Source organism: Nannospalax galili, unplaced genomic scaffold, assembly GCF_000622305.1.
Source record: "Nannospalax galili isolate Female #2095 unplaced genomic scaffold, S.galili_v1.0 scaffold970, whole genome shotgun sequence".
Taxonomy (NCBI): Eukaryota; Metazoa; Chordata; class Mammalia; order Rodentia; family Spalacidae; genus Nannospalax; species Nannospalax galili.
Window position 1 is genome coordinate 841,708 of NW_008328699.1, and position 21,597 is coordinate 863,304.

The 21,597-nt window shown below is 52.6% G+C and overlaps 1 protein-coding gene across 1 annotated transcript; it reads left to right on the forward strand.

Moving 5' to 3' along the window:
- Nucleotides 1–11,000: 11,000 nt before the first annotated feature.
- N4bp3 (NEDD4 binding protein 3) lies at nt 11,001–19,547 on the forward strand. Its single transcript, XM_017796789.2, has 5 exons — nt 11,001–11,365; nt 15,697–16,044; nt 16,259–16,774; nt 17,289–17,545; nt 17,725–19,547. Exons 2-5 carry the CDS (start codon nt 15,727–15,729, stop codon nt 18,248–18,250), a joined length of 1,617 nt encoding a protein of 538 aa, XP_017652278.1. The 5' UTR covers nt 11,001–11,365; nt 15,697–15,726; the 3' UTR covers nt 18,251–19,547.
- The last annotated feature ends 2,050 nt before the right edge of the window (nt 19,548–21,597 follow it).

The following is a 21,597-nucleotide window of genomic DNA, read 5'->3' on the forward strand; positions in this document are numbered from 1 at the left end:
AGATCTCTGTGAGTTCAAGGCCAGCCTGGTCTACATAGTGAGTTCCAGGCAGGGCAGCTGGGGCTACAGGGAGACCCTGTCTCAAAAAGACATATATCTATATCTATACCTATAGATAGATAGATATAAATATAGATATAGATATATGTCTTTTTGAGTGCTGGGATTAAAGGTGTGCGCCACCACACCCCGGCTCTTTTTAAAATATTTTAGGTGTATGATTTTGCCTGCAGTTTTTTGCTTGCATGCAGTGCCCACAGAAGCCAGAAGAGGGCGTTAGATCCCCTGGAACTGGAGGTATGGTCAGTTGTTACCTTCCATAAGGGAGATGGGAACTAAACCCAGGTGCTTTGGAAGAGCAGTAGGTGCTCTTAACGGCTTGCTGAACCACCTCTCCAGCCTACCAAGACCTTCAAATTCCTGATATCTATGTATTTGAAATTTTCCACAATTAAGCTTTAAGTTATCTATAAAGCTAGGGATATAGTTCAGTGCTTGTCTGTCATGTGCATAGCCTTGGGTTCAAACTCTAAAGGCACACAAAAAAAGTTACTAAAAACAAAACAAATAAACAAAAAAACCCAGGGTGTGCTGACACATACCTTTAGGAGGCAAGCCATTAACTGTGAGTTCAAGGCCAGCCTGGTCTACATAGTGAGCTCCAGGATAGTTGGGACTACAGGGAGACCATCTCAAAAAGACCAGAGGGGGGGGAAAAAAAAAAAAAAGCTGTATGCCTGTAATCCCAGAGCTTGGGAGGTAGAGGAAGCAAGAAGCTAAACTGTTCAAAGTCATCCTGGGCTATATACAGAGATTTGGAGACCAGCCTGGACTACATGAGACCCTTTCTATTAAATAAAGTAACCCATGCTGTGGGGGGCAGAGACATCTGAGGACTATGGGGCTTGCTGGCTACTGGCCTAGCTTCAGAATCAGTGACAGACCCTGTCTCAGAGGAATAAGATAGAGAGTGGCAGAGCGGGACATCATCCCCAGTCAGCCAAAAGTGCACACTCAGGGCAAACTTGGTGGCATCTTCCTATAATGCCAGTACTCCAGTGGCTGGAGCATGATCAGAAGCTGGAGGCCAGCAGGGCTACACATGAGACCATCTTGAAAGAAAGCAAGTTGGTGAGATGGCTCAGCAGGTAAGGGCACTTGCTGCAATGCCTGATGAACTGAATTCAATCCTCAGAACCCATATAGTAGACAGAGAACTGACTGATCCCTGCATGTTGTCCTCTGATCCCCCACCACATCCTTCCATTAAATGAAGGAAATGACTACCTCACTACCAGCGTCTTTTGGCTAGCATAAGAATCCAAGCCCACTTTATTGAACAGGTTCTTTTCTTTTTAAAACAATGTGGTGGGGCTGAAGAGATGGCTTCGCAGTTAAGAGCACTGACTGCTCTTGCAGAGGACCCGGGTTCGATTCCCAGCACTCACATGGTGGCTACAAACTGTCCTTAACTCCAGTTCCAGGGGATCCTACGGCCTCTTCTGCCCTCTGTGGGCATTGCACGACACAGGTGCACTTACCTACATGCAGGCAATACACTCATACACATAAAATAAAAATAAATAAATATTTAGGGGCTGGAGAGATGGCTCAACAGTTAAGAACACTGGTTGTTCTTGCAGAAGACCCAGTTTCAAATCCCAGCACCCACATGGCAGCTAACAACTGTCTGTAACTCCAGTCCCATGGGATCCGACGGCCTCTTCTGCCCTCTGTGGGCATTGCACGACACAGGTGCACTTACCTACATGCAGGCAATACACACAAACATATAAAATAAAAATAAGTAAAAAAAAATTTTAATTAAAATATTTTAAAAAAAAACAATGTGGTGAAATACCCCTGACATACAATTTACTGTGTTAGCCCCCTTGAGTGTGCAGCTAGTGTTGCTCAGGTTCACACAGAACTGCCAATGATCTGCACTCATGCTGTCCTTTTACCATGACTGTCAGACCCCCACTTCAGGTCTTAAACCCTCACAGCTGAATGCTTGGAGCCCAGGTAGCCACCCTCGCTGTCGATCTGGACAAAGTTTCTGGTGACCCGGGTATGGGCCAGCTGGGCAGCCTGGACTTCTGGGGACGGGTTTCTCCTGAGTGCTGGCTGGCTCCTACAGGTCTGAGCCTCCTACCCTAGGGCAGGCACCTAGCAAGTCCTGGCAGGTCTGAACTTCCACCCCCATCCCACAGCTGCCTAGGTCACCCTAGAGGACTGCAGGAGAGGAGCCAAGCAACGACTTCTGCCAGCTCTGGCAGGGAAGTCCAGGCTAGAGAGTCCACTTTCACCAAAGGGTGTGAGGATGGGATCCAGGGGCAGGGCAGCCACCTGTGACACAAGTTCCCAGCGTAGTGGAGTTCCTGGCAGGAGCTGGGGTGGGTGTCAGAAGTACCTGTCAGCCTTCTCTTAGCAAGGTTTAAGGTCTTCAGTGGCTTCCAACACAGCTCAACACTCTTCTCCCTCAGGCTAGAGCCTGGCTCAGGTCCAAAGGGACAAGAGAGGGGAGGAAGGACATTGAGGATTTGTAAAGGGCGGGGGACACACAGCTGTCAAGTCCCAAGGAATATTGTGCTGGTGTCTGCACGTGAGTTATGCCACTTAATCCAGTGATTTGTCCTGTTTTACAAAGTCAAGAATCCAGGGTACAGAAAGGTCACCAGGAAGGTACAAACCTAGGATCCAGGGCAAGAGCCAGTTTTCTCTGTCCTTTGTGGTTAGAAAGCAGCCATGAAGTGGTTCTTTTGACAGATGGTGGGCTGGAGGCAAGCTCGGGGCAACCAGCAGGCTCTGGAGGAGGCTACAGGGAGGGAAAATGTCTTCCCTCTGCCTTCCTCACTTCTTGATTGGGCTACTAATTAACATTAGACACAAGGAGGAAAATTAGACTGGGGGTGCAACTCAGTTGCTTGCATGCACAAGACCCTGTAATTCCTGGGGCTGGAGAGATGGCTCAGTGGTTAAGAGCACTGGTTGCTCTTGCAGAGGACCAGGGATTGGTTCCCAGCACCTGGGAAATCTGATGCCCTCTTCTGGCCTCTGTGGGTACTGCACACATGGTGCATTTACACGCATGCAGGCAAAACATTCATACACATACAATAAAAATAATAAAGCTGTCTCTCAGGCAGTAGGAATTGCCTGAAGCAGCCCTCAGAGGTGACAGTCTGTGTGGGTGTGGTGTCACCCTCTTCTCTTCTCCTGTGCTGTGTCTGAGGTCATCTCCCAACTTGATCTGTTTCCTTGGAAAGGGATTCTTCAACATACTTACATTCCTTTTGGAGAATATCTCCTGCTGGCTGTTGCCCAGAGCCTCAATTCAAAGGAAGTCAGGAAAGGCATGTGTAGTGTGTTGGAACAGCTTTTCCTGAACCCCTTCAAGGTGCTCGGGGAATCTAGACTGGGGACCAGCGCCTGTGTCCGCAGAGCCTTCTAGGTCCTGGGAGTGACAAGACAGGTGACCCAGAGATGGAGCGTGTGCATGGTGACAAGGGCCATTGAGAAAATGAAAAGGTGCCAGGCACGGCAGCACACGCCTTCAGCCCCAGCACTCAGGAGGCAGAGGAAGGTAGATCTCTGAGTTCAGGGCCAGCTAGGGCTACATAATGGGATCCTGTCTCAAACAAACAGAAACAAAAGGGAAAAGGCCAGAAAAGATGACAGGTGATTAATTTTAAGGGTGGGAAGAGGGACCTTGAAGACAGTGAATGCCCTCAATGGATTGCCCCCGAAACAGGCCAGTTACAGAGGAGACTGAGGCAGTGCCCAGAACACAGATGCATGGAAGCACTGTTAATGGCTGAACCTGAAGGAGTGGCAGGACCAGTCCCCAAGCTGAGACTCTACCTGTCAGGCAGTAGGGATCTGGAGGCAGTGTGTGGCTAGAAGGCTCCTGCAGGGGAGAGTGCAGGGGGAGGTAGGGGGAGAAGCCCAGAAAGGCTGTTGCAACTGTCAAGAAAGGTGACAGGGCCAGAGATAGGGTAAATGCCTACTCAGCAAGGGTGGCCCTCTGATCCTACTGTCCTGGCCACTTGCAGGCCTCGTAGATATTAGCTACCAACACCACTAGAATGCAGAGTGCACGCAGCACACAGTCTTCCTTCTAGACAGGCTCCGTGTCCTTCTGATGAACCTTTCCCAAAAGAAGAAAGGCCATTGGACATCTACAGACACCTACCATTTGTTAGGCACTGTGCTCAGTAATTTATAGAGAAACGCCAGACTCTGCTCCCATGTCAGAGGCAGGGAAACTGAGGTTCTGAGAGAGAAATTAAATTGTCCAAGGTCAGTCAATTCAGGAAGTGGGTGCATCTGAGGAACTTGGTTTCACTTCTCCTGGCCTAGTGCCCCAAGTGCCTCACCCTTTGGCATACGGGCAGTAAGGGTTACCATGTCAACTCCACAGGTCTCTCAAGCATGGGGATAAGAGCCCCAGGCAGGGGCGTGCGATACAAACCCAGGAAGGTAAAGAAAGTTCGGTAGGTAAATCCTTTACCCCTGGGGCCAATTTCTTGCATGAGTCTGGCCGTTTCCATTTTGTGAGGCAAACCTGGGGTGACAGAAAAGAGGCTGGCCTCCTGCTGGCCTGACTTCCCAGCTCTGTCCAGCCTACCTTCTTTTTGAGGCTTCAGAAAGGCAGACGCTTTCAGGCCCATAGCTCTGAGATGTACTTTGGGGGAGGTCGACGATGTCCCCCATCTGAACTCTAGGTTTTGCATCAGGGGAGGCCGAATAGACACACCCAAGAGTTGGATGGCATGTTCTGTGGTTTACGCTTGACATGAGGGTAGAAGATGCTACAGCCACAGAGACGAGACAAGGTACTACACTGGGACCGAGCCCACTTCTCCCATGAGGCAGCTGGTACTATTTGCCTTTCCACTCCCCATCCAGGTAACCAGGGTAACAACATGAAAGGGCTCAGAAGCAGGCAGTATCTGCCAGGCCAGCTCTCCAGCCTGTGCAATAAGTAGGGACAGGTAGTCAGTCTGGGCTAAGCCGTCTTCTGTTTCGATGAATGACATCTCTGTAGAGGGGTAGAACTGGTGTTCTCTTGCTCTGTACTGCCTCTCAGCTCTGCATCCTAATCAGAATGTTTACTCGAGGTGACAGTTATGTTCAGCCAGGACTCTCCACCCTCTCTCTTGCTTTTGTCTTTGACACCTCCAGGCTCCTTGACTTAGTCTCTTCTGCACGGATGTCTGAGTATGACTGCCCTCCCTCTCCCACTGATAGCTGCTGTAACGAAAGGCAGGAGGGGAGCCAGAAGATCTTGGATAAGTTACTACATTTGTTGGTTTTTGAGACAGGGTCTCCCTGTAGCCCCAGCTGACCTGGAACTCACTATGTAGACCAGCCTAGCCTCAAACTCACAAGAGATCCACCTGCCTCTGCCTCCCGAGTGCTGAGGCGAAAGGTGTGGGGCACCACACCGGCAAGTTATTACATTTGTAAACATAAAGGGGGTTGAGGAGGGGAAGGGGGTGGACTGTGGCTACTGAAGCTGAGTTGTCATTTGAACTTACAGAGCTGGGCATAGATGGCACATGCCTGTAATCCTAGCATTTGGATGGTAGAAACAGGAAGATTAGAGTAGTAAGCCATTCTCAGCTACTCAGTTCAAGAGCAGCCTAGGCTACATGACACCTGGTCTCAAAAAATTATACTAAGGCTGACACGTGCTGGTGCTCACCTTTAATCCCAGCATTGGAGAGGCAGAGACAGGTGGATCTCTCTGTTTGAAGTCAGCCTGGTCTACACAGTGAATTCCAGGCCAGCCGGAGCTACATAGTAAGACCCTGTCTCCCCTGCCCCCCAAAAGAAGTACAAGAAAGTTCTCACCAAGACAAGTTAATGATTACTTCCTAAGGATTTCATGGACACCCCTCACCTAGTTTCTCCAGCACCCAAGGTTTCTCTAACCACTTTCTTTTGCCTAGATTCCTGTAACCCAGCCATCTTGCCTTGACTTTTCTCCAGCCCTGAGCCTCAGCTCCATTATGGGCACCAGAATAGAGGAAAACATTTCCAGTTCTGTCCTTCAATTCCATCCCCAAAGCCACTTCTCCAGAGCCTTTCCTCGGGTCTCCAAGAGGGCAAATGTTCCTTGGTTCTAGCTTGTTTCTCCATTGCTGTGACAAAGCACTCTGACCACTACCAACTTGGGGAGGAAAGGGTTTATTCAGCTTACATCTCCTGGGTCACAGTTCATCAGGGAGCCCAAAGTAGGAACTCAGGGCAAGAACCTGGAGACAAGAGCTGGAGCACAGGCCATGGAGGAACACTGCTTACTGGCTTGCTCCCCTGGCCCCTGCTCAGCCTGCTTTCTTATGCAACATAGGTCCACCTGCCCAGGGGTGGCACCACCCACAATGGGCTGAGCCCTTCCACATCACTCATCAAGAAGATGCCCCTCAGACATGGCCACAGGCCAGTCCAATAGAGGCAATTCCCCAACTGAGGCTCCCTCAACCCAGGTGTCCCAAGTTGATACTAAAGCTATCCAGCACACTTGCCTTGATGTTTCTTCATCTGTCTCAAGCAGTGACCAGCTAGGGAGCTCTTCCAGACTGAAATGCAAAGTAGCCATGAGTGTTCTATAGACACAATCCCAGGGCCTGGCATTTCCACTTAGGAAACTGCTGGAGAGAGTAAAAGCCACAGGTTGCACACCCGGGAGCTGTGGTGAAATTTGGGCCACAGGTGATGCCTTGATGTTTAAATAAAGTAAAGTAATCCATTTAAATATGAGGTACTGAGAATTAAACCCTAGACTTCATGCATGCTAAGCACATGTTTTTACCACTGAGGTCATACCCTAGCCCTCCAAGCCATTTTGGGGTACACAATACAACGGCACCCCTCTGATTACATAAAGAAACCCCACAACCATTAAGCAATCATTCTCTATTTCATTCTCTCTGCAGACTCTGGCACAAGTCTGCTTTCAGTTTATATTCTTGCAGAAAATCAACCAAGCACTACAGAGAGAACTCACATTTATGCCAGGGGACCCAGAAGAGCTGCCGCTCTGAAGTCATGGGCTTGACCCAAGACCCAAGTTCTTTACAGTTTTTATAGGGTTCTCTGGCATAATTTCTTAACTCTTATAAAATTGGTGGATTTAAGTTATAGTCTGCATGATCACCAGCACGGAAGCTTAGGTGTCCTAAGACCACCGACGAGAAACTCCTTCTGCGGCTAAGGGGTCAGACATGTTTGCAGAAGCAGATATTGAGTGCAGAGGTTAAGACAGTCTTTATGTTTTATTTATGTATTATTTTTATTTTATGTGTATGAACGTATTGCCTGCATGTAAGTACACCCATGTCTGCAATGCCCTCAGAGGTCAGAAGAGGGTGTAGGATGCCCTGAATTGGAGTTATGAATGGTTGTTAACTGCCATGTGAATGCTGGGAATCAAATCTGGGTCCTCTGCAAGAGCAGCTAGTGCTCCTAACCACTGAGCCATCTCTCCAGCCCCTGCATTTTAGTTTTGATTCCTCTTTCAGCACAATTGTTAGTTAAGTATTCATTAAAACAATAAAATATGAAAAAACAAAAAACAAGGTGAGTGCTGTCTTAAAGTATAGACAGTCATAAAATAAAAAAGCATCAGACATACACAAAAGTAACATTAAATGTATTCAAATAGCTCTTTTCCTTTTTTTTTTCAAATTCCTTTAAATTTTAATTCCACGGAAAACATACATAAGCTAACTACTTTACCATTCATGTCAATCAGTATTGATAGACTGTGGGAGTTCCTCTCATGTTGAACTATTGATTGAGTCTATTCAGTCCTTAATTCCTAATTTAATGTGGATTTTTTTAATGTTTTATGTGCATTAACTTACAAAGGAATGAGTACTCAGTGCCTAGCCCTGCGCCTCAGGTGGCTCGGCTCAGAGCCTGCCATATCAGACTGCAACCGACTACCATAGTCACCACTAGCATTCGCTCACACCTCAGGGGCCAGCGATCTCACCCCAGGTCCGTAAGTGTTGGGCCATTCTGTCCTTGAGCTGCTGGCCCACGTGTGTGTCTGCTTCCCCATGGCTAGAGGCTTCCCCGGCTTCGGCTCCAAGATTGCTCCCAGCAGCCGGCAGTAGTCCGCTCTGCGGCAGGCCCCGCCCCTTGGAGGAGCTAGCCAATTGGGAGACAGGCCACCCCTTTCCTCTGCTCTTAAATCTTTCTGTCCACCGCTAAGGTCCCTGAGCCTTGGAGGGGGTGACAGATGTAGGGTGATCTCTCTTATATCATGGCGAGATAGTGGCTTCTTAGGCCTCCCCTTAGGCCACTGACCCATCGCAGTGGTGTTTCTTCCTGGAGAGAGACCTGCGGGTGGTGCAGGCCCAGGGAAGCAGAGGTGCTCTTTTCCTTTTCAATATGGATACACCTATTTCATTTAAAAAATATGTGTTTCGGAGCTGGAGAGATGGCTCAGTAGTTAAGAGCACTGACTGCTCTTGCAGAAGACCCAGGTTCAATTCCCAGCACCCATATGGTGGCTATGAACCATCCTTAACTCCAGTTCCAGGGGGATCCGAAGCCCTCTTCTGACCTCCGAGACACTGCACGACATGGGTTCACTCACATACATGCAGGCAATATACGTGTACACATAAAATGAAAATAATAAAAATATTTATTTTATGTATATAAATGTTATGCTTGCATAGAGGTAAGTGCACCCATATCATGCAATGCCCATGGAGAACAGAAGATGCTGTCAGATCACCTGACACTGTAGTTACAGATAGCTGTTAGCTGCCATGTGGGTGCTGGGATTTGAACCTGGATCTTCTGCAAGAACAGTGTTCTTAACCACTGAGCCATCTCTCCAGCCCCTAAATAAAATATTTTAAAAATAAAAATATGTGTTTTTATGGCCAGGCATGGTGGCACATGCCTTTAATCCCAGCATATGGGAGGCAGAGGCAGGCAGATCTCTGTGAGTTCGAGGCTAGCCCAGTCTACATAGCAAGTTCCAGGCCAGCTAGGGCTACAAGGAGATCCTGTCTCAAAAATACTGCCCCCCCCCAAATTGTTTTTATTTTATGTATATGAGTGTTTTGCCTGAACAGATATGTGTACCCATGCATGTAATGCCCACAGAAACAAGAAGAGGGCGCTGGATCTCTTGGAGCTGAAATTATAGACAGTTGTTAGCCTCCATGTAGGTGCTGGGAACTGAATCCAAGTCCTCTGGATGAACAGACAGTGCTCTTAACCACTGAGCTGTCTCCCCAGCCCCCCTTGAGACAGGTTCTTATGGGAGTCAGGCCTTAAGCTCTTTATGTTGCCAAAGATGACCCTGAACTTTTTTTTTTTTTTTTTTTTTGTCTTTTTGAGACAGGGTCTCCCTGTAGCCCCAGTTGGCCTGGAACTTGCTATGTAAACCAGGTTGGCCTCAATCACACAGAGATGTGCCTGCCTCTACCTTCTGGGATTAAAAGGCATGCACTACCATGGAGGACAAGCAAATGCTCCTTTTTAAAAGTCTTTTTTTTTTTTTTTTGTCTTTTGAGACAGGGTCTCCCTGTAGTCCCAGCTGACCTGACCTCACTATGTAGACCAGGCTGGCCTTGAACTCACAGAGATCCACCTTCCTCTGCCTCCCAAGTGCTGGCACTAAAGGTGTGTGCCACCACACCGGGCTTAAAAATATTTTAAAATTTATTTATTTTTATTCCATGTGTATGAGTGTCTTGCTGGCATGTGTACAAGTGCACCCGTGTAAGGCCTGTGGATGTCAGAGGAAGGTGTTGGATCCCCTGGAGCTGGAGATAGACTGTTGTCAGTTGCCATGTGGCACTGTGAATCGAACCTGGGTCCTCCGCAAGGGCAGCCAGTGTTCTTAACCGCTGAGGCATCTCTCCAGCCTGCAAATGCTTTTCTTATAAAACCAATCAATCGGTATCTATTTATCTATCTATCATCTATTTATTTGGTCTTTTTGAGACAGGGTCTCTCCATAGCTCCAACTGGCTTGGAACTCACAATGTAGACCAGGCTGGCCTTGAACTCAGAGATCGGCTTGCCTCTGCCTCCTGAGTGCTGGGATTAAGGGCGTGCGCCACCACGCCTGTTTTGTAAATTAAATTATTTTTTTATTTTTCATTTATGTGTATGAGTGTTTTGGCTGCATATATGTAAGTGCACCTGTGTGATGCAATGCCCGTGGAGGCCAGAAGATGACGTCGGATCCCCCAGAACTAAAATTACATCATTTGTTAGCCCCCAGTGTGGGTGCTGGGAATCAAGCCAGTGCTCTTAACCGCTGGGTAATCTCTCCAGCCCTCCGTGTTTAACTTTTGCTTTGTTTTGTTTGAGACAAGGTCTCATTATGTAGCCTTGGTTGTCGAGCAGGCTGGCTTCAAACTCACAGAGACCGGCCTGCCTCTGCTCCCCAAGTGCTGATATTAAAGGCGTTCGCCATCACACCCGGCCCCATGTTCAACTTTTTGAGTAAGAAATCGTGTTTTACATTCTTGAGTCCTTTCCAGCTCTTCCCTAGTCTATTTGACACATTTACACTATTTGTCTGGCCCCTGAAGACATCTGAATCTTCTGTCCTAAAAGGCTTTGGATACAAAACCAACCTCCTTACAAAATAAAACTCCAGGTGCCCAAATAGCTGCTAACTAGAGCAGTCGTCCAGCAAACTAGTAGTACTCGGTTCTCAAGAGTAGTGCTTTGGTTTAGCCTCGAAAGAGGAAAATAATGCTTACCTGCGAGGAGGCGGTAGCCTCAGAGGTGATGGACCCACCCAGCGCGCCGCTGGGAAGCAGGTTCAGGAAGGAGCTGGGGAGGTGGGCGAGGACCGGAGAAGGAGGAGGAGGAGGAGGGAGGAGAAGGAGGAGGAGGAGGAGGAGGAGGAGGAGGAGGAGGAGGAAGAGGAGGAGGAGGAAGAGGAGGAGGAGGAGGAGCGCACGTTGCACCCTCCTGGCCCGGCCGGGAGCCTCGGGGCGCCGCGGTGGCCTGGGGGAAGGAGCTCAGGGCTGACAGGGGTTGGGCTGCACGCCACCAGCCGGGGCGGGGCTCAGGTCGGCCTGGGGGGGCCCGGGTTCCCGCCCCCCACATCCGGGGGCCGGGCCGGCGCTGGGCTCGCTGCGCGCGAGTGAGTCAGACCGGGTTTTCCCTCTGCCTCTGGGGCCAGCGGCGAGTGTCGCGGAGCGCGTCCCTTCCTCGCCAATCCGGCTCCGGCGCCCGGCCTCCCGCCCGCCCGCGTTTTCTAGGCTCCTGGTGCTTGGGAAGGAGGAAGGTTCAAGTACGGTCGGATCTTGGGGACTTCAGCACGACTGGAGGAGCCGCTCCTGGGGCCGGCGATCGCCGTGCCAGCATGGTAAGTGGGAGGGCGGGTCGCCCTGGGTGCGCTGCCGGGCGTCCTTGGCCAAGCCGCAGCCCACCGCTAGCCTCAGACTCCGAGTGGCGGTGCGATGCGCGCCCGATGTCCTCTGCTCCCCAGCACCGAGGGTCCGCTGGAGAGGCGACATCCCTGCAGATGCACTTCCCCTGGAGCATCTCCCGGGACCCCCGAGCCACAGCTGGATAGGACCACAGCTGGGTGGGACCCGCGCCCTTGGCGCAGGGGTCTAACCTCGGCCTCCGCCCCCTCGCCCAGAACCTGCGGGCAGGCCCCAGAGGGGGGCGTGGGGGAGATCTGTACCCGCCCCTAGGTAGCTCCAGGACCTCCCGCGGTTCTGGGGATCCCTTGCCTCCTCCACTGCCTTCTCCCGAGAAATTCACCGGTATGGCCAACCTGTCTTCTCTACCGCCTTACCGGACACACCTCTCACTTGCCCCAGCCCCTGCCCTGTTGTTCTGCTCGGATAGCGACGTTCCGAGGTCTGCTGCCCTGGTCCAGTCCTGACCTCAGCCTTTGACCAAAGTGAGAGCCATTTGGAGCACGGTGGGGCCCTAGCTGTATTCAGACGGAGGACAAGGGCATCCCCACCCCAGAGGAATAGATTGGGGCCCGGCTGCTCCAGCGAGGGAGCAGAGGTGGGAGGCCATCCTGGGCGGAGTGATCAGCCTCTTAGGCCCTCCCTAGCTGGGCGCCTCTGCCGACCGGCTGCGTGTGGGTGTGTATGTGCGAGACTGAATGAAAGCGCCCAGCCTGCTCCCGCCACTGCCTCTAGCAGTTTCCAGATCTTAGAGTCCCTAAGCCAGCGGCACTTACACTATTTCTTCCCGCGCCCCCCGAGACAGGGAGGAGGGATCCCTGGCTGCCTGGAGTCGAGGGGAGTGGTCCGTCCCACCCACCTTGGCTGTAGATGCCCTTGGGAGAATCAGCCTTGGGGGCTGGGCTGTCCAAGACAGCAGTGTTTGCCGGTGGAAGGTGACCCCTGACTGGGACAGCTGGGTAGAACAGAGGGCCTCACTCAGGGAGTCGAGATCCTTCTGCACACTGGGATCTTGGACAACTCACTTCTTTCTTAGCCTCAGTTTCCCCATTGTAAAGTAGACTGAGGGTCACAACTTTCCTGCCAGTTTCCTCCGACTCTTGTGGAGACGATGTGAAATCAGCAAATAGAAGAGCTCAGAAGGATTGAGGCGCCGAGTACCTAGTGACCCTAAGAATTCTGCAGAGGGGGCAGGGTGTGCCAGCCTCTCCTACTCCCTCCCAGACTGTCCCCTCTTTTGGAGTTGGGACATTCCAGTCTCATTCCTCTGGGCAGCTGCAGACACACCCCTCAGCGGGGCTGATCCTCCAGCAGCAGGTGGTGGGACCCTCCACTGGGGCCAGGGCTCAAGAGGGACTAATGGCAGCCTAGGCCGACAGGACTTGGGACTGCAGTGCGGCAGATGGAGGGAAACCTGCAAATAGAGCTAGTGCTCTTCTTCCCATGACCTTGGTCTCACCGTTTTCCCTCCTGGTCTCCATTTCCTCTTGGAACTGTATTCACCACCTAGGTGTGTTTGGAAGAGTTGCTTAGGGTCTGGTGCTGGGATGCCCCCCTGTGGATTCTGGGAGCAGCCCCATTCCCCCATCTCTACCAAAGGTTGGCTCAAAAGAGATGCACTTCTGTTTCCAGACCTTTCTGCAGTGCTGGCTAATCTAGGGGGCAGAGACTGACCGGTACTGATGGGTCCAGCAGTGTAGTGGTGACTTTTAGAGCTCCTTGCAGAGTCCTGGGCATCAGGATAGGCACTCTGGTGTAGGGCAGAGCAGCCTTGACACTTGGTGGAGGCCCTTCTCTCTGCTCTGGACCCCCCAGAGATTGTGAGGTACTTTCTCTTTCCTCCACCCCCACCCAATCCCAGGCCTGGGACCCAGCTGGGCTGCGCTGATCTGAGCAGGCAAACCCAAGGCTTCTAAGCAACGGAAGGAAGGAATGTGTGTAGTGGGGGAGGGGCAGAGGTAGGTTCCCTTCTTTAGGAAAATGATTTGTCCCCAGACTGAGACCTGGGCAGGCTGCAGCCTCCTTGAAGCCTGGGGCCTCAGCCCTGCAGTGGGAGCTGATAATAGGATCTAAGATGTTGTCCAGGAGGGGTGGAGGGTGACTTTGTACAAACTGGATAGCTGTCTGCTGTTGAGCACGACTGTCCTCACTGTGTCCTCTAACATGTATTTCTCCGGGTGGGATTGATACACAGGACACTGTGTGTTCTGTGTGAGTCATATACATAATTGTGGCTCATGGCTATTATAACTGATCACCCCTGGACCTGAGGACCCCCCCCCATGGGGGATATAGGGTGTCAGTTGTTTCTCTTGAGACCAGAAATGAGTATCTGCTCTGAGGAAGGCCAGGGTATGTGTGTGTTTGGGGTGAGGTGGGCATATTTGGCAATTTCCCCTACCCCTCACAGGGCTTAACAGTTCACAAAGTCCTTTCCCCCTGTTTGCCTCTCTGTCAATTACCCTGTGAAGAAAGCAGGGCAAGATGTGGAAACAGGTATGCCTGGGGTGAGAGAGAGAGAGAGAGAGAGAGAGAGAGAGAGAGAGAGAGAGAGATTGATGGGGTGGCAAGGTGACTGACTGTATTCCAGTTATTTTGGTTGTGGGTGACTGACATCTTGAGTCCCACTAGACATCTGGCAGCCCTGGTGGGATCTCATGTATCCTTACCCTGAGCGACTCTGTAACCTTATGCAAGTCAGTCTACCTTTCTGAGTCTCTGAAAGTGCTTCTTTAAAAAAATGCAATACTGATGTCACAGGTCTCTTTGAGACTCCTGCAAAGTGCCATGTTACTGTAGTGCCCAGCACTTCTCATTCCTTAACCTGATGACTCCTTTGAGCCTGTGTGGTCTGTGACACCCCAAGAAGAGTCTGACCTTCTCTGGTTAGGTTGGGGTGTACAAACTCAGACTTGCTCCCCACCTTGGATGGTACGAGAAAGTTATTCAGAAGAGCTAAGAAGGTTATTTTTGCCCTGGGTGCAAGTTGAGGACCATGGAGTGGGGTTAGGGGGAGGGCCTGCTCTCCCCTCCCAGAGTGCTTTGTCTTTTTCACAAACACAAAACCTGGAAATGGTTGAGGATGAAGCCTCCTAACCACCATTGTTTGGGGTGGGAGTGGGGTGTCCCGGAAGCATATTGGGTGGATGGTGGGGGACTCCCAGAAGCTGCCTGCCTGCCAGGCATCTGTTCCACACTGGGAGCTGCTGTGTGTGGGTGGGAAGCAGAAAAGGTGCTGTTCATTGCCAGTTGTTAGCACCTACTGCATGCTGGGCACTGGATGCGGCACATGTTCCAGCACAGCACCAGTCTCCAGGGTGTTGAGCCCCAGCACATGTGGGAGACTGTCCATAAGCCTGGCCACTTGGTATACAGTTGGAATGTGTGACTAAGCTCAGCCTCAGCCATCCTGTGTTTTGACCCTGGCTGCAGGCCAGAGCTGGACTGGGTGCCTGGGCACCTTACCTCACACTGGCATCCTCTCAGCATCCCTGAGTGATAAATGATATTGTTACCTTTGTGCTCCAGAGAAAGGCAAGGCTCACAGAGGTTAGGGGCATGGCCAAGTCATAGGCTGATTGTTTCCAACCCAGGTCCTATGGACCTGCCTGGTGCTAGGTAAGAACAGCAGCACTAGGAAAGCTTGACTGTTTCCCTCTGCCTCCCATCACTGCCTAGACCTGAACACCTGTTCCGGAAACAGAAGCCATTGTTCCTCCCCTTAGGCTCTTCCTGTGTGTATCACCATCCTTCCTCCCTTTGGGCCCTTCCTGTTTGTATCCCTCCCACTGTATCCCCAACCCCACCTACTCCAGATGTTTCCCTGGGGGAGCTCTGACCCTTGGCAGGAAGAGGGGCGGAGCAGGTTATCCCCAGGGAAGCAGAAGGAACAGACTTCCTTTAGTCCTGGTACACTGTCCCTGCTCCACACCACAAATTTGGTGGTGAGCCTATCAGAAGTGAGCAAGGTCAGAGTTGAGCCTCTGACCTACTGCATGGGGACCTACCCCTTCCTGACATGCCTTCAAATTGCACCCAGGCCCCTAGCTAAAGCTGTCTTTTGGGGTTCCAATTGAAGCTCCACTTCCTTTTCTTTAGACTTAATTTGACATGGTGTCCTGTCCTGGGCTTCCCACTGGTGTTCTTGCATAAATCTGCCACTGGTGGGCTTGGGCAGGTTGGGAAGCTAACAGATGGCAAGTTCTGGGGCACCTGGGAACTTGGGCACAGAGTATCCACCTCACCCCTAATGGAGCCTTCTGATTCCCAGAAGCACCTGCCTGTGCCCTGTTGAACCTTCATGGCCACAGCCTCGGGCCCTGCTAGCATTGCCATGGGCAGCGTGGGCAGCCTGTTGGAACGGCAGGACTTCTCACCAGAAGAGCTTCGGGCTGCACTCGCTGGGTCCAGGGGTTCCCGACAACCCGATGGGCTCCTCCGGAAGGGTTTGGGCCAGCGTGAACTCCTCAGCTACCTGCACTTCCCCAAAAAGGATGGCAAGACCACCAAGCGGACACCTCGCAACGAGCCTGACTATGCCACCCTCTACTACCGGGAGCATCCTCGGGCTGGTGACTTCAGCAAGACTTCTCTGCCTGAGCGTGGTCGCTTTGACAAGGTTGCATCTCTGCAGGGGGGGAAATGGGGGGGGATGCTCCCTGGAGACCCTGATGCTGGGATGGCGTAAGGGTAGGGCAGGCTGAAATGTGAGAAGTCTACTACAGGCTGTCCTGCAGCTTGATCACTGTACCCTGTATTCTCAGAGAGGATGGGGTGGGTAGAGAAAAGTGATCAGCTTGACCTTGCTCACCACCCGCCTCTCTTTCTGGCAGTGCCGAATTCGTCCATCAGTGTTCAAGCCTGCTGCGGTGGGCAATGGGAAAGGCTTCCTGTCCATGCAGAGCCTGGCCGCTCACAAGGGCCAGAAGTTATGGCGTAGCAATGGCAGCTTGCACACGCTGGCCTGCCACCCACCCCTGAGTCCTGGGCCTCGGGCCAGTGAGGCCCGTGCACAGCTGCTGCATGCTCTCAGCCTGGATGAAGGTGGCCCTGAGCCCAGTCTGTCGGACTCCTCTAGTGGGGGTAGCTTTGGCCGCAGTCCAGGCACTGGCCCCAGCCCCTTCAGTTCCTCCTTGGGCCATATTAACCACCTTGGGGGCTCCCTGGACCGTGCATCAAGGAGCCCCAAAGAGCCTGGACCACTGGCTGTACTGAGCTGCCTGCCTGAGCCACCTCCCCCCTATGAGTTCTCCTGCCCTGCTGAGGAGGTGGTGGCCGTGTTGCCTGAGACCTGTGAGGAGCTCAAGAGGGACCTTGGTGACCAGGATGTTGCTAACCCCTTCACTCAGGTGAGGGAACCCCTGTGTCTTGGGGTAGTCCTCTATTCCCTGGCACTGCGATGTAGGCCAGACAGAGGGACGTGAGCCAATACACAGGGCTCTGGAGGTAAGAGAGTTAACAGGAGTACAAAAAACACCTGTGGGTTGGGAATATAGTTCAGTGGTAGAATGCTGGTCTAGCATGCCGTGAAGCCCTGAGTTCAATTCCAAGCACTGAAGGGGGGAGGGGGAGTCCTAGCCTTTGCTATCCTACACCCACATGTCAGGGATACCGTGTCTCTTGGTGTTGTTGCATAGGACAGAGGAAGACAGCCTTCAGGAGGACCATGTACTGGGACACCATCTGTAGAGAGCCTCTTTTGTTAGCTGGGATGCGCGGCCCTGTGGCCTAGGTCCACAAGACATTAGTGCTGATGGCAGCATTTGGGTGGCAAAGGCCCATTGCGTTTAGGGGGTGGAGCCTAGTATGGAAATCTAAAAGTGGCAGTGTCTGCCCCTTACCCACTCCTCTTCCTCACTGCAGGTGCTAGAGGAGCGCCAGCGGCTGTGGTTGTCTGAGCTGAAGCGCCTGTACGTGGAACGGCTGCACGAGGTGGCTCAGAAAGCCGAGCGCAGCGAGCGCAACCTCCAGCTGCAGCTGTTTATGGCCCAGCAAGAGCAGCGGCGCCTGCGCAAAGAGCTGCGGGCCCAGCAAGGCCTGACCCCAGAGCCTCGGACTCCTGGTCCCCCGCTGGAATCAGACCCCAGTGCCCGGCCAGAGGAGGAGGCCCGATGGGAGGTAGGGCACCATCAGGGGCATGCAATTCTTGCTCTGGTCCCATCCTCTGCTGCTTCTCTCCCGCAGCCGGCTCCTAACATCTTACTATGCTTGGCCCTTATTCATGGTGTTTCCTCACCCCCCCCCCCCCCCCCCCCACCCCCCCGCCAGACCCCCCGGCGTGTCATCCCACCGCCCCAAGGTGCCAGAAGACAGCCGAGATTAGTCTATTGAAGCAGCAGCTTCGAGAAGCTCAGGCCGAGCTGGCGCAGAAACTGGCCGAGATCTTCAGTCTGAAGACACAACTTCGGGGCAGTCGTGCACAAGCCCAGGCTCAGGATGCTGAGCTGGCCCGGCTGCGGGAGGCTGTGCGCAACCTGCAAGAGCAGGCACCTCGGGAGGAAGCCCCCGGCAGCTGTGAGACGGATGACTGCAAGAGCAGGGGACTGCTGGGGGAGGCAGGTGGCAGCGAAGGCCGAGATGGGGCCGAGCAGCTGCGGGCAGAGCTGCTGCAAGAGCGGCTCCGTGGCCAGGAGCAGGCGCTGCGCTTCGAGCAGGAGCGGCGGACTTGGCAGGAGGAGAAGGAGAGGGTGCTGCGCTACCAGCGGGAGATTCAGGGGGGTTACATGGACATGTACCGCCGCAACCAGGCGCTAGAACAGGAGCTGAGGGTGCTGCGGGAGCCCCCTACGCCCTGGAGTCCTCGGCTGGAGTCCTCCAAGATCTGAGGCCAGCCGAGGGTGCTGCTTGCAGACGCACTATCAGAAGATGCCCGGATTCGGCTGGCTCCTGCCTTGCAGTGGTCTGGGGCAGAATCTGTAGAGGCCGTTGTAGGAATGGGAGGTCCGCTTAGAGGAGGGATCCAGCCAGCAGTGGGCTAGATAGAGTACCAGCTCCAGGAGCCATGGTTCAAAACCTTGCTGGCAGAAGAGCATCCAGGCAGGGCCCAGTCCTGCTCCCTACAGTGGGTGTGGTCCAGTAAAGGAGGTTGGAGCATTCAGAGCCCCATGATGCAAGAGAGCAGGTGTGAGGGAGGGTGGCTGCAGATCTGGGCTGGTCCATGTAAGGAGCCTAGGATGGAAGCATTAGCCTCCTCCAGAATAAAACCACATTTTCTATGAGGAGGCCCCAGTTGATAACATTGTCCCTGGCCTGAATCCAGAGGTTCCTAGATGGTCAGTGTTCTGGGCCTTGGACCTAGGCAGTAGCTCCTTCCATGGGCACGTTCATAGGGAGAGTATTTCCTGTGTTATCTGCAGTTGCTGGGCATGTGTGTTGGAGAAAGGAGGAATACTACTCCCTGCCCCTTCCCGTACCACACAGTTCTTCGTGTGGGCTGCAGCCCCTTCAGCACCAGTGGATTTTTGAGAAGAAACAATACAGGAACACCAGGAAAACAAAAGGATAATTGAAGCACAGCATTTTGAGAACAGGAAATGTTCTTTGGGTGGGAAGTCTGGACCCTGGGTGCCCAGGATGCTGCTGTGTTTGGAGCCAGCCCAAGACAGCTTTCCCTGGAACATATAAAACTCCCAAGTACCCACCTCCCTCCTCTAGCTGTGGTGTGCCCCTCCCTCTATAGAGATGGAGGCTGAAGGCAGGTACAGAAGCTCCTGGGGTCATTTCCCATGGGCAGTGGAGGCCTGTGGGGTGTTTTAAGCAGGAGTGAGAGATGATCTAATGTGTGTTCTAGAAAGCTTTGGGGAAGGAGTCCCTCATTCTCCACAATCATCCTGTACCCAGCTGCTGAACTGTCAGTCCTCTTTGGCCTCTGCTTCCAGCTAAAGCTGGTCACGGGTCTCTGAAATCCAAAACCACTCCTAGCCTCAGTAATGGGGCACATCCCATGGGCTTTGCTCCCTCTTGGGTTAGTGACCCGGTGCAGCTGATGCCTACCTGCGTGCCTCTTTTTGCCAGAATCTTGCTATGTAGCCCTGACTAGCTTGGAACTCACTATGTAGATCAACCCGGCCTTGACCCAATCCTGCCTCTGCCTCCCAAGTGCTGGAATTACAGACGTGCCATCCCTCAACCTGTCTGCTTTCCTTTACCTTTCTCTTTTCCTGGTTTTAGACAGGGTGACTCTCCATGTAGCCCAGGCTTGCCTTGAACTCAAAATATTCCTGTTTCTGCCTCTTAGGTGCTAGGATTACAGGCAAGTACCCTGACTCTTGGGCTCTCATCTTTAGAGGGAAAGCTCTGCACTTACTGTCTGTCGAGCACTATGGTGGACCCTTGTGGTCTCGAGGACACAAGGTGAATTTGGTGTACTTACCTGCCCCAGGGGAGACACCTTCCAGTCCCTTCCCTAAGTAAGACCACTGGGAAGGCCTTTTAAAGTGTACCACAGAGCTCTGGGTCACTCCCTTTGGCTATCTTTTAGTCTTCTCAGGCCATGCCTGAAGTCTCTGAAGCCCAGCAAGTAGGTACCAGGGTGCAGATGGCCACTTGTGGGCCGTGGCACAGGAACTGATGGGGCCCACCTTTTTTAAGGGTGGAGAGGGGTGTGTCAGTTGTCTGCTGTTTATGGGCTGTGAGTGGCAAGTGTGTATGTGTGTGTGTGTGTGTGTGTATAAAAGTGCTTGTGGGTGGTGGGTGTGACCAAGGGGATGTGTCTGGGGCACCTGGACTCCAAAAGCCAGCACTTGGATAAAAGCCAGGAAGGCTGCTTCCTGACCCTCCCCTCCCCCATTTTTTCCTGCCAGTCAGACCTAGTTCCTCTTTGCACACTGGTCACACCTAGCTAGACCCAGATGGACCCCTTGGGCGCCACCCCCCAGCTCTGGTCTACCTCCCGAGGAGGGAAAGTGGAAGTGCAGGGGTTAGGTAGGCCCGGCCCGGCCCGTTCCCCCTCACCCCCATCCCACAGGCCTTGCTACCCACTTCCATTTCATTGGCCACTCCAAACCCATGTCTCTGAGCCAGCAGCCTCCCAGAAAGTCAGTCTCCTTCACAATCCAAATGTTGGCCTGAAACCTGATTTACTTCCTCACCAGAACCAGGAGCTAATCCGTGTCCCAGAGTGACTGGGACCCATCTTTTGGTGTGCCTGCTCTGCAGAGCAGCTCCCCACCCAGCAATTAGGAGAGCCAGTAGAGCCAGTGGGCGGTACCAAAACTTGGCAGCCTTGCCAGAAACCAAGGCCAGGCCCAGATGTAGGGGGGAGGGCTGCTCAAAAGCAAATTTGTGTGTTCATCCATGCTGGGCAAACCAGTTTCCTGGTCCCTAAGCAGGCTGGGTGACTCTGGGGCCAGCTGGTCACAGAAGTCACAGTTTAGGGGAAGCCCCTCCCTGTTGCCCCTGTGGACCCCTTCCCCTTTGGGCTTGGCCCAGCCAGCCAGTTGTGTGGAAGTATGGTGAGCACCTAACTACTCCTGGCTCTCTACCTCTGATTGCTCCTGTTCACCTAATGTTAGACCTGTCAAAACTCTCCCCTTGGCTTGTTACTCAGTGCTACTGACTGGCTTCCTGGGGCTATGGATAGTTGTCTTTCCAACCTTAGTGACCTCTTGTCCCTTTAGATGCCCCCCTCCTCCAGGCTGCCCTGAACCAAAGGTTTATAGGGAGTGGAGACAGGGCACTTACTGGAGCCTACTGTGGATGGAGGGAAGATGCTTGAGCAGGTCTTAGACTGAGCCCTTGTGTTTCTGGTATCCACAGAGGAGGCAGACAGCACTTGGATCTTGCTTCTCAAAGAACCCTTTTCAGAAACACCTCCCCCAATCCTAGACAGTCCTGTGCCCACAAGCTTCTGTGCCTCATCAGGTCTTTCTACATTGCAGTGATTGTTGGTCTACTGTGGGTCTTGCCAAGGCAGAGGGGTGGCTTGTTTTTCCCCTTTGGAATGCTCCTGGCTCCAGACCCCTCCACTGACTTAGGATAGCACTGAGGTGAGAGACTGGGTAAATGTTCTAACAGCCACTTTTGAGGACCCATTCCATGCCAGGTCATTCAGGAGAGGAAATGAATGTGACTTTGTCAGGCTCTCCTGTGTTGAAGGCCTCAAAACTTCTATGTAGCCAAGGATGAGCTTGAACTTCTGATCTTCCTGTCTCTACTTTCCAAGTGCTAGGAT

What these genes read in the sequence shown, in the direction of transcription:
- N4bp3 (XM_017796789.2), top strand. Translation starts at nt 15,727, where the DNA reads ATGGCCACAGCCTCGGGCCCTGCTAGCATTGCCATGGGCAGCGTGGGC. An exon ending in TTGCTAACCCCTTCACTCAG is followed by an intron (nt 16,775 to 17,288) that starts GTGAGGGAACCC and finishes TCCTCACTGCAG; the next exon opens with GTGCTAGAGGAGCGCCAGCG. An exon ending in GAGGAGGCCCGATGGGAGGT is followed by an intron (nt 17,546 to 17,724) that starts AGGGCACCATCA and finishes CACCGCCCCAAG; the next exon opens with GTGCCAGAAGACAGCCGAGA.